The sequence below is a fragment of the Anastrepha obliqua genome, chromosome 2 (genome assembly GCF_027943255.1).
Source record: "Anastrepha obliqua isolate idAnaObli1 chromosome 2, idAnaObli1_1.0, whole genome shotgun sequence".
Lineage (NCBI taxonomy): Eukaryota > Metazoa > Arthropoda > Insecta > Diptera > Tephritidae > Anastrepha > Anastrepha obliqua.
In genome coordinates, this window is record NC_072893.1 from 16,902,991 (window position 1) to 16,916,034 (window position 13,044).

The 13,044-nt window shown below is 36.0% G+C and overlaps 1 protein-coding gene across 2 annotated transcripts in view; it reads left to right on the forward strand.

The window, feature by feature from the left end:
* The window catches only part of LOC129239199 (rho GTPase-activating protein 21), a 169,273-nt gene that overhangs the window by 71,180 nt on the left and 85,049 nt on the right, over positions 1-13,044 (forward strand). For both annotated transcript variants that reach the window (XM_054874540.1, XM_054874539.1), the window contains 3 exons: positions 6,950-8,035; positions 11,656-11,892; positions 11,996-12,393. In XM_054874540.1, the coding sequence (XP_054730515.1) occupies positions 7,901-8,035; positions 11,656-11,892; positions 11,996-12,393 (770 nt within the window). In that variant the 5' untranslated portion in view covers positions 6,950-7,900. The remainder of the gene's footprint in view (positions 1-6,949; positions 8,036-11,655; positions 11,893-11,995; positions 12,394-13,044) is intronic.

The window sequence follows — 13,044 nt, forward strand, 5'->3', positions numbered from 1 at the left end:
AAATGTCTGCTTCAAAATGTTTAAACATTTTATTAACGGAATAAAAATAATGAGATGTTATTTTTTACTTTTTTGGAAGATGGGTTTAAGGAAAACTTTAATAGTTCAATCAAATTTTGTGTGATTTAGACTTCTAAGGTTTTATTGAAAAGGTATTTTCTCATGATTTTTATTTCTTAAATATTGAGCAACCATGATTCCGTTAGTACAATTTTTTTAAATATTTTTTTTTTGCAGACTCTTAACTAAAATTAAGGTGATTTTTTGGAGAAAATATTTTTAAAAACCTATATAATTTTTCAAATTTTTCTAATGTTTTTTTCATTGGGGGGGATCTGCAAATCGGTCTAGCTGAAGTAAATTTTAGTGATACTCTGGTAGAAGTCTTAAAATATAATATAATAAACTTTGTAATTCCAGTGAAAAATTCGAAAATTCTCTTGTTGAGCTACCTTAATGTACATTCATAGATACATGAACTAACTTTTACGTACTTAAGTGAATATTCACATTGCATAATTTGGTTAATTGGTGTACTTACATACATACACATGCCGCATACTAGCCGCCGCAGAGTTATCACGCAATCTCTTGGTTGGCTGAAAATTTCGAAATTTTCACTTAATTACTAAATAAGAAAAAAAAAAATAGTGCGATTGCAATCATTTGTTAATGTGTAATAATTTTTGAAATATTGGGTTATCAAAACATTCTTTAATATTTAGTTTTTAGCAAAATTCACACGTTTTTGGATGCATTGAGTCGATTCTGGATATGTAGGAGTTTAACCTGCTACGATATCCAGAATAAAATTGAATTGAGCCAAAGTTATGCTGGTCTTCGTCTGCAATAGGTGGTGGTTGGACTCCGCCGATTACTGCACTCGGGAGTCGGAAGCTTAGGAAGGTGGTAAGAATCTTTCGATGGACGTCGTTTAATGCCTGTCTATACTCTGCCCGGTCCACTGATCGTAAATTCCTTTACTTCTGTTTTATTGTCAAATTCCTGCAACTCAATTGCCACTCGTATATAAAGTTGTATTACATGGAACTGAACTGGAACCTGAACTCTGGAAGTATGTTATCTATCGGGAATTTGTAACCGAACCCTTTAGAGAACCCTATACCTAACAGCCGGTAATGATTAAAAGCATACAAGCACTATTTACTTAACACAATAATTTACCAAAAATATATTATACAAAAACAACAATAGCTAAAACAACAGCAATTTTACTCTTGAATCGATTTACACACAAAAGACAATCGATGATTCTGCAACATACAGTTTATCGTACGGTCAGTTGAAGCGGTGGTTGCGGTAGGTGGCTACTTGGGTAATTAATTGTTGTGAGTGCCGCCCAGCAACAGCCTTCGATTGTTTTGGTTTTGTGTTGTTGTTTTTTGTATTGTTTTTTTTTTAATTGTTTTTTTTTTAATTGTTTTTTTTTTAATTGTTTTTTTTTGTAATTTTTTTTTTTAATTTTTAAATGTTTTTTTGTTAAATTTTTTTTAGTTTTTTGTTTTTTTATGTGTTGGTTTTTTTTCTATTTTTTTTTTAGTTTTTGTTTTTTTCTTACTTCAGCCTCCATTTACAAGTTTTGCTGGTCGCACATTTTTATTTGTGTTGCAAGCATGCGCGCCACGCCGCACGCTCATTAGACCATACAACCAGCCAAGCATAGATTCGTCGTCGTCGTCCATTCTTTGACCACTTGCCCGCCAATTCGCCGACTCATTACCGCCATAAACGTAAACAACTGTGTGACGATTTAATTGTAATTTAGTGTGAAATTTTTATTTTTATGCGCATTGCTCACTCGCCTACCACCTCCATTGTTTTTCTCCCATTTTGTATTGTGTAAGCGCGTAAAAAAATATGAATTTAATGCGCTATTAAATAATACTCACACATTGAGCTGCCTCGCTTTGCCGCCTCAGCCCAACCGCCAGCCAGCCTCCATCCTGCCATTTGCTGCTAAGTGCCCGAACTTCTCTGGTTTTAACTCAGTTTTGCCGCAAGCTGCCGCCGCCTCAGATTCGTGTGCGATAAATAATTATTTCAATTTTGTGCGATTGCGCAGCATTTGTGATTGCGTCTGGTTGCTTTGCGTGCTGCTGCTATTTCTTTTGTAATCATTTCAATTATTGTTACTTCTTCAAAAATAAAAACTTAAAAAAAAAAACTATTCAAAAATAGCCTAAAAAGTAGTTTCTTGCCTTTTTTTGTTTGTTTGTTTTTTTTAATTACGTTTCATTACTCAAAGAAATACCGCTCGCTGTTACACTACCTGCAATTGTTGTTGTGAAAACATTTTCACCCAATTCATGGCTGCTCTTTATTTAATTATTTTTTGCTTTCTTTCACAACTTGTTTTTTCCCTCACTTACAGTTACAGTTAATTTCGCTTTGAAAGCACAACTTTTAATTAACATTCTTTCTAGGTTGGTACTTTCATTCTGTAGAATAATCAGCAACGTTGCGTTGCTCTTCGCTTTTTTTAAATTTACCTTCTGTCAAAGAAGTTCTAGTACTGAGCCGGCCCCAAATGTTTTTATTGATTGCAAGTTGCTCAAGATGCTTTAGTAAAAGACGGGAAAACGTGGGATCTTTCTTCTAGCAAGATCCTCTGGATCTACACGGCTATGATAAGACCTATCATTACCTATGCATCAGTGGTCTGGATGAGTAGACTTTCTCATGGAAGTCAGGAGGACCTTATCGTGACTACAACGCACTGTGGCCATCTGTTGCACCGGAGCTTTTCCGACTAAGGGAATTTGTATGGCTCCTGTCCGGCGTTGGATAGCAAAGTAGGTATGGCCTTCGATCTAACGATACTCGCTGTGCCACTTGACTCCATGCTGTTTAGAGTCGTACTTGACAAGAAATACAGTGTGGTGCGGACGAGGCTCAACTGTGGTCAAGCTCAGAAAATGAGCCCGGCAAACACTGTTCTTGCATTTTCACGGATGGCTCCGGAGCCGAGTACGGCTCCGGCTCTGGGGTCTACGTAGAATCATTTGGCTTTAAGCGACATTTATCGAGAGACAATCATTACCTTCACTAAAAGTGACAGGAAATGGAAATACATGACGAGCTGCTGCAACACAGCCAAACCCATGAGGCTAAAGCGGAACGTACGGAAATCACAAGCACTACGCACACTATTGCTCTTCTTATGGGCCGCATACACATCTATAGGGAGATAAAAGAACGATTAAGGGCCTATACAATGACTTTTGTGGTAGCTGTCACGATGGAGAAGAGTTAGAAATCATCAGGTATCTACTTTTATAGTGCTTTAGAAAAGTGTAACAATTGGGGGGAATAGGTATAGGGATTTTGGAACCATGTTGTATCATACCAAGAACCACAAGTATCAGCGGCCACTCACACCCACTCCTGGCAAAATTTATTCAGGATATTGTAGTAAGTTAAACCCCTACCTAACAGAAGTGACCAAGATATACTTAACATACAAATATTCGGCATGTGCAGGTATCCCGCACGACACTAACCATCTGTTCACAGGTCAACATAATCCGGCGCATCTGACATCCCACTGCCTTTGGACCTAATCCGCTGAAACAGCACATTTTCTAGGCCTACCGTTAGATGAGATAGATGACTTATTCTTCTTGATCGGCCCGCCAGTCGTTTCTTTCTCGTGCTAACCGGGGCCGAACACACCAATTGAACCCGAGTTCTTCTCCACCTGATCTTTCCAACGCAAAGAAGGCTTTCCTCTTCCTCTGCTGCCACCAGCTGGCACGGCATCGAATACTTTCAGAGCCGGAGCGTTTGTATCCATTCGGACGACATGATCCAGCCAACGCAGCCGCTGGATCTTTATTCGCTGCGGAATGTCTATGTCGCCGAAAAGCTCATACAGCTCATTGCTCCATTGCCTTGCGGTCACCAACGATCAAAGGTCCAAAAATCTTCAGCAGAATCTTCCTCCCATATGTCAGGACGGGCATGAGAGCCTTGCAGAGTGTTAGCTTGGTTTCGTCGAAAGAGGACTTTACAACTCAATTGCCTACTTGGTCCAAAGTAGCACTTGTTGGCAAGAGGGAAAATCTCTCTTGGATTTCAAGGCTGATATTGCTAACGGCGGGGGTATTCTAATGTGGAGGCATGAATTTGGCCCGGTTTTTGAAGCGCTGTACAAAGGAAATAAAAGAAAATTGTATCGGCCTTTTTTTATCATTTGGTTATTGATTATTAATTAGTACATTAAAAACTAACCAAAAAACAAAATTAAAATTGACAAAATTATGTGCCATCAAAGTAAGGTGTTCAACCAACAATTAATTGGTAAAAAAAATCGAAATTTTGAAAAAAAAAAAAATATTTCGATCTGGCACGAGTGTTTTATGGTTTTCAAATGCAGTATAAATTTTATTTATTATCTACTAAGCGGTTTTCAAGTTACAGTGATCACCAGTTCGCAAAACCTAGTTTTGATAAAAACGCATTTGTTATCGGCTCCGGAGCGCCTGAGCGCTCTTTGTTAATTGTTAAATAAATCGAAAAGTATTTGTCGGATTCGTGTAAAATTTTCACACAATACTTTATACTTAAAAAAAATGTAACAAAAATAATCCAATTTTTTTTTATTCTGACTACCCCTAACCCCTTAAAAAAGCCTCTTAATGACATATTCTTAAATTTCTAAACTTAAAATATGTAAAAAAATCGATTTTTCAAAATTCTACACCAGATACCCCCTTAATGCTGAGTTCGGGATAAATGAGGTCACTTACAACCTCGAAATCATAATCTTTAACAGGGACGTTTGTTTGATGACAGGAGGTACTTTGTTTTGTTCTCGTTTGCCCCTGACCCATTCGCTTTTCTTCTTTATCCAGTTTGCAAAAGGCAGAACTAACAGCTGCTGCTACTGCTACCAATGCTTTACTTCCCGCCCTTTCCTTTGAATTAGTCTACAGTTAATAAATCAACCGATCTAAAATGTGAAATCTATATCAGTACATATTTCTTTTTGTTGTTTTTTTTTTAATTTTATTAAATAGGTATCATAAATTTTCGTCTTTTTTTATTGCTAATTTAAATTGCCACAAAAAGGTACACTTTATTAGCTTTTGTCGCTGTAACTTTAATTTAATGTGCTTAACTCTATTAACGTTTTCAGTTTGATGTCCGCGGAAGCCCGTTAAATCACACCTAAGCGCGTTTGTATGTACATACATATGTTAGTGTGTGTGTGTGTATATATGTAAAGTTGAGTGCTTGCGCGCAAGCGCTGTGCTGTGAATGGTGGTCCAGTGGCGGTGATGAATTGACCGGCTGCTGCTAGGCAATGGGTCACTGACCAGCCAGCACAAATAGACACACACACACACACATAATGTATTTCGCTGCAATAATCGCATCACAGCACCGTCGTCACAGCAGCGAGGCACTGCTTTTAATTGAATTTTACAAAATTTTTCATAAAAGTCGCTTTCCAACTGTGAACTGGCTGACACGCGTGCGCGATTACTGGCCAATAGATTAGGTGCCGGAGTTGTTGCTGCTGTTGTTGTTGTTGTTGTTGTTGTTGTTGTTGTAACAGTAGTTATTGTTGACGCTTGCTGTGCTGGCGCTGTTGGTTGCAAATTTTAATGCCAACTATTTATTGTTTATTATGCATTAAAGTTTGCATTTTTACAGCAACAACTGCAACAACAACACGCGCAACGGACGTGTAACATATGGCTACGCGCGCGTACAACTATTGCTAACGTAATTTGTTAGTGTGATTTTAGATTATTTTTTAATTACTTATTTAGTGATTTTTTGTGGGCTTTTTTATTTTTATTTTTATTTTTTATTTATTTATTTATTTTTTTATTTATTTTTTTTATAAATTTTTTATGTAAAATGTTTGTAAAAGTAGTGTGATTTTTGATTATTTTTTAATTACTTATTTATTAATTTTTTTTTGGGTTTTTTGGAGTTTTAAAATTTTTTTTTTACTTTTTTTTAATTTTGTGGTTTAATTTTTTTGAAATTTTTTTAATGTTGTTTTTATATATTTTTTACAAACGTATGTTTGTAAAAGTAGTGTAATTTTTGATTATGTTTTAATTACTTATTTACAGATTTTATGTGGGTTTAAAATTTTTTTTGTTTTTTTTATTTTTTATTTTAATATTTTTTAAATTTTTTTTTTAATTTTGTGAAATTTTTTGAAATTTGTTGTTTTTTTTTGTAATTTTTTTAATTGTTCTTTTTTTTAATTTTTTTTAAATCTTTTTATGTTTTTTTTTTTGTAATATATTACATTTTTTATGTTTTTATGTTCGTATTTTTTTTTGTGTTTTTTTACATTTTTTTCATATTTTTCTGCAATTTTTTTATTGTTTTTGCCTGTTTGCACGGTTTGCATGGCGGTAAGTTTGCAAAATTTGGAATACAAATTCGTTGAAATTATTACAATACTCTGACATGGTAGAGTTTTAAAAAGCCACTTTTCGCCTTCCATTGTTGCTGCTTTATTTGCGGAAATAATCAATTCGTTCCGAGTGCTCCAAAGGAGTTGCAATACGATGCGCGCTAGCTTTGTGTAATTTTTATGATTTTCAAAGATTTGTTTTTTTTTGCTGTTTTGTGCCGGAAATAAGGTTTAAGCTTTTGATCGTAAATTAGTTTTTGGCGGGCAATAGCTGGGTATTTTTATTTTCCTTTTTTTTTGGCAACTTTTTAATTTTTTTTCGCAAATTTTTTCACTTTTTATTATACTTTTATTTTTTATTACCTGCCTGCATACAAAGTAGTAAATGCGCCAAATATTATTACTGGCCATTGGCAATTTAACTAATTGGTATATTTTATCCTCTCTACATTGACGTTTTCCTTCCGTCTACGAAGTTAATTATCTGACTTACAAGTAAACCTGGTTATTTATCGCAACTTTTTCTTCCTCTTCTTTTCATTGCAGTTGATGTAGATACCACACGTAAATGCATCATAACCTACGCTTTGGTTGACTGAAAGCAAAAACAACAACAACAACAAGAAAAAAAGCAAAGCGGAACAGGAACAATGTAATACCTTCAACATGACTTAACGAAAGTCGAAACTAAAAGTGGAAGTGCGAAGGCCGGCTGAGCGGATGAAAGGAGCCATCAATCGTACACACAGGCGAGGCAGAAGCCCTATATATGTGGTAAAAATATTGTAAGCAAACCAACGTCAAACGAAATGATATACCACACAGAGCAGGACTAAAGCGCAGGACTTAGATGGAATCCCAATGAAGGTTGTAAATGTGATTGCCTGACTGACGCACAAAAAAACCCGGATCAGACCGCATAATCCGCTACGAAAAGCAAGTAAACAAAAAGCTGAAAAAGAAAAGGGAGAAAAAAAAACGAACTTAACTCTGAATATGAAAAATAAAAAATAATTTAGCAAAAGAAAATCGTCAACCAACAACCCCAAAAACGAAAAACTTTAAATTACCATTTTAAGCGCAAATGCAAGCACAAAGGGGGACATTTTGAGAACGAGCGCATCAACCGCATGTTGTCAACTGTCCAAAATCAGCAACAAGAAGGAATCAAAAAACAAAAAAAAAAGAAACGGCAAACAACACAAATAACACAAACATTGCCATTCCCACCATTACTAAATACTATAATCAACCTAATTTTGTTGCTGCGTCGTCGTCGTCAGCGTCGCCGAGGTCGCAGTTGCAATCGCCAACCACCTCATCCATCGTCCAACGTACAACAACGTCGTAATAATACCATAGTAGTGACATTAAGACAGTGACCACCAGAGTTACGCTCGCAACGAAAAAGTAGAGAGTACAACAATATAAATAAAATATATAGAAAAACAAAAACAAGAAATTTAAGAAAATTGTATAGCCGCATTTGCCGAAAAAATGTTGCAAGACACCAATAGTACCGCCATACAGCCAAAAGTCGTTGTAATTCGACGACGTCCGAATCAAGGTTTCGGTTTTACGCTGCGTCATTTCATTGCCTACCCACCGGAAGATGATCCCTCTTGGCCACAGGTAAGCGTTAAAGTACACAACGCAAACAAAAGCTACTCTTTCTTGCATACATACAAATATACATACATACATACATTTATATATATATGGGTGTTAAATTTATTTGTGCGATGGACAGTTGAATTGAATACGGCGCATAGTCTGTAGGTATGTGCGAAAAAATGGTTAGGGAGGGCGTGATGAATGTTCGTTCTGTTGGTGTTCGCTGTTTTTTTACATTACATTTTTGTAAGTGCAGTTCGTAAAAAAGTTTAATTTATCTTTTTTTACCACTTTTCTGTCGATTAGACAGTTAATGGTAGCAGGTCACAAAAAACAAAAGCAAAATAAAAAAATGTATGGTAATCGTTTTATAACTACAAGGCAGCGCAAAATTAATCATTCAATTTTTTTTTTTTTTTTTTTCATTAATTAGAAAAACAAAGATTTTGAGTGTTGGAAATCTTCGTTTTCGTTTTTTACATACAATTTTTGTAAGAACAGTTCTTTAAAAAAAAAGTTTTTTTTAAATTACTTTAACTTTTTTTTTACCACTTTTCTGTCGAGTAGACATTCGATGCCAGCAGGTCATCAAAACACAAAAAAGCAAAAACAAAAAACTTATGGTAATCATTTTATAACTACGAGGTGGCGCAAAATTAATCATACAATTTTTTTTAATTTTTTTTTAATTTTTTTTTAATTTTTTTTTAATTTTTTTTTTTTGACTTATTAAAAGCAAAATTTTTGGGTGCTGGAAATCTTTATTTGGACCTTTGTTCGCTGTTGTTTTTTACATAAAATTTTTGTACGTACAGTTTTTAAAAAAAATTTACTTTAACTTTTTTTACCATTTTTCTGTCGATTAAGCATTTGATGCCAAAAGGTCATCAAAAAATATTTATGGTAATTCGTTTTATAACAAAATTAATCATCCAATTTTGTTTCTGAAATTTATTTTTGAGTAACTACAAAAACAAGTGATTTTGAGTGTTGGAAATCTTTATTTGGACTTTTTTCGCTGTTGTTTTTTACATAAAATTTTTGTACGTACAGTTTTTAAAAAAAATTTACTTTAACTTTTTTTACCATTTTTCTGTCGATTAAGCATTTGATGCCAAAAGGTCATCAAAAAATATTTATGGTAATTCGTTTTATAACAAAATTAATCATCCAATTTTGTTTCTGAAATTTATTTTTGAGTAACTACAAAAACAAGTGATTTTGAGTGTTGGAAATCTTTATTTGGACTTTTTTCGCTGTTGTTTTTTTACATAAAATTTTTGTAAGTACAGTTTTAAAAAAAAAAATTACTTGACCGTTTTTACCACTTTTCTGTCAATTTGATGGCAGCAGGTCACCAACAAAAAAAAAAAAAAAAACAATTTATGGAAATTCATTTTGTAACTACGAGGGGGCGCAAAATTAATTATCCAATTTTATTAAAAAAAATTTTTTCTCTAATCAAAAAACAATTTTGTCGCGATTGGATATCTTTATTTGGTCCTTTATGCGCTCCATTGCATTAACCTCTAATATGACTTTTACGGTACCTTCTGCACTTTTAAAGTGTATGCCATACAAGGTGGCGCAACATTAATCAAGCAGCTGTATAATTCCCAAGTGTCAAATATGATAGACGTGCGACGCCATTTGAAAAAATTAAAAATTTTCCGATGGAGTGACTAATTTTGCGCCATCTGTATATCATCATCATCATATCATCACTGTTCGGGGTGAACCATTGCTTCCGTTACATTTCACCTCCACGTCACTCGGTCATCAGCATTTCATTTGATATCAGATATGTCCATAGCTCCAAAGTCGCCTTTGATGTCATCTCTCCATCGTTTTCTCGGCCGGCCTCTTCTTCTGTTACCTTGTTGTGGCCTTATCTCACGAATGGCTTGCTCGATATCCGCCTTAAGGATCTGAATCATTAATGGATTGTTCCCATAACATCGGCCTTTCACGACGCTGCACCAAAAAAACTCGAACGGCATAAAATCGCAGCTCCAAGGTCACGATTACCGAACTTGGCGCGCAATCATTTCAAATCTGTTTAAGTGGTATCTCAGACCAGGTGTCTACTTCGGTGACATTTCCTCACACATATCTCGATGGCATGTGTTTCTGCCTAAAAGATTGTTGGGAAAAAACTCATTGGAATCGATTTTTTGAATTTAGGCCCATTGACTCCCGCTCCTGATCTACCATATTTTAATTTCAACCCAAGCTTTACAGCTGATAGAATTATTTTTCCAGGCGGTAAGTGCATTAGTAAGAATTTGGAAGAGAAATCCTGAAGAGAATGGACTTGGGAGGTAATGTATCAACCCAATAAGGAACAGGAGCATGTCGAAAATCTTCTTAGTGCTTTAGATGTCCTTTCAGACAAACAATAACAGGTTAAAATGTTTTACATAAAGATTGCCCTTTAACATTTTGGCGCGTACACTCCTGTTATGTGTTTGGCCGAGCTCATTCTCCTTTTTGTGGCGTGCGTTTTGATGTTGTGCTACAAATGGACAAACCTACAGTTTTATGTCGACTCCGAAAGGCAAATGGCTTTGTATGAGGAGCGTTTTGATGGCAGAAATACACGCGGAGGTTAGCCACTGCCTGCCGAGAAGCGACTGCTATTGAAAAAACGGTTGCTGTTTTGTTCACGGAGATTCGAACCTACGCACTCCCGAATGGTAGTCATGCGCCAATGCTTTCGGCTACGGCAGTGTTGGTCATAAATATGCAAACTTAATTTAGCCACTAATTCGGGTTCAACCTTCTGTGGGTTTTGATCTACTCACCCAACATCCTTAGATCTTCAATTTGTCGCACAGTGTAATTGAGAATTTGTAAAACAAAAGATATTGCACTCCTCTGTTTTACAGCTTTACAACTCCCAGGTTCATGAGCCATAGTTTTAAATACCTGAGGAACTTTTATCAATCTCTCCCTTCAGCAAGAAGACAAACGTTTGGTCTACAGTTATTCGCATTTATATACTTTTTTTTTACTGTTTTCCTCTGATTTTGTTTGGCTTAAAAGTTTGCCTTTCTTTTATGTTGAGTATTCTCGCTTTTGTTTTTGCCATGCTTCGTTGATTGCCACTTTAAATAACAACACAAACACGTTCAACAGCAACAACAAAAACTAAAGTGATAGCAATAAAATAAAAACGAACGTTACGGTCACCGCCACTTTTTCGCCATTTCTGCAACAACCATTTTTACAACATTCATTATAAACACATCTAAAAATAAATAAAACTAAAAAATAAATAAAAACAAAAAATAAACCTAACAATATATATATTTTTTTCGTCGCCCCCTCCCTCAACTTTTGAGTTATTAGTGTTTTTTGGTGTTTTTTTTGCACACTTTCTCACACTTAACCATCAAATAACTCATTCACTCGCTCATTTTTCTGCTTTTATTTTTTTCTCTTTCGCATGCTATGACGCTGATTTCCACTTCAACTCCAATTGTGACTCTCGCCGCTCGATTTTTTCGGTCTTGTGGTGGTGTTGACTTTGTTGGCTCACTTCGACTGGCTCTTTGAATGGTTGGATTGTTGGTGGCTGTTTTGCCGTTTTGCGCTGGCTTGCTGACTAACTAACCGACTGGCTTCGGCGTGTGTAGGAAGCATCTGATCCGTACCACCACCAAGTGAAAGCTATGGAAACCATTTTCATAAAAGAAGTTCAAACGAACGGACCTGCTCACTATGCCAACCTGCAGACGGGCGATCGCGTTCTAATGGTGAACAACACACCCATCGCCGGACTTGCATACAGTACAATCGTGTCGATGATCAAGCAAACGCCTTCAGTGTTGACGTTGCATGTAGTGCCCAAGGAATGCGATGTACTACAGATGGTAAGTGTTGTTTGAGCCATTCATTCATTCATTCATAAATGACAAATTATTAATAACCATATCTCTGCCTATTTCCACATTTCCATTTCCACACGGATTGCAGCATTACACCAGCATTGCGCATACACCAGAAACTAATCGTCTTGCCACAGCGCCTCGACCCATACCATCGCCTGTAACTGTGGGCAATGGTAATGCAGCTGGCGCATTAATACCAATCACATCAGCTGCGGCTGCAACTACAACAAAATCATTTTCACACCAACATCAATTGATCTCATATCCACCGTTGAGCGGTGGTGGTGGTGGTACTGGTGGTAGTGGGGTTGGCACCGGAGGAAAGGCTAGTCGTTCGGGCAGTATTACAAGCTCTGGTAGCAGTAGCTTCCGTCCCACAGTAGTGGGGAGTGGTGAATTTGTCGATATGCCATCGCAGGCACTGCACCAGCACAGCGGACGGTTGCTGTTACGGGACGATGGCGGCGGAGGATTTGTGGCGCGGTAAGTGTACAATTAAATATTTGCTTATTATTTTATGGAAAGTGTGGTTGAAATGATAATTATGCAACTCAGCATATCTAATTTTTGCGCGCCTGCAATAGAGTAAAAAAAAGAGTATACATTTGAAAGAGCTGATAATTTTAAAATATTTTGTAACGAAAAAAGTCGAATTCGTTTGGTTGCACGTACAAGATTGAGTACTGGAAATTAGTAGTTCAGAAGTTTGTATGTTTTACTTTCATGCACTTGCACCTTCTGTGCCATTATCCTGCTCTATACAGACGGAGATTTACTGTTCTAGGCAGAACATTTTTTAACGAATTGGAAGATCTCAGTTCTTCAGAAATAGAAGATATTCTAAAATTTTTGAAAAGCACTCACTGGTTTTAGTAAAAATAGGGAAAACTCCCCACGCGGCATCACAATGGGCTATGATCCTGAGTGTGTCCCACAGGACAATCGCTTCAACGTAACCTAGCCTAACCTACTTTGAAGAAATATAGAATAATAATCATGAAATCTAAAAAATGTTAATCGACTCTTTCAGCGAGTCTTCCTGAGCTAAATTTTCAGAAGTGATGCATCTCTTATCGTCAACAACTCATGGCTCTGCGCCAAATATAGTGGCGACCTGTGTTATTAATGATCTCA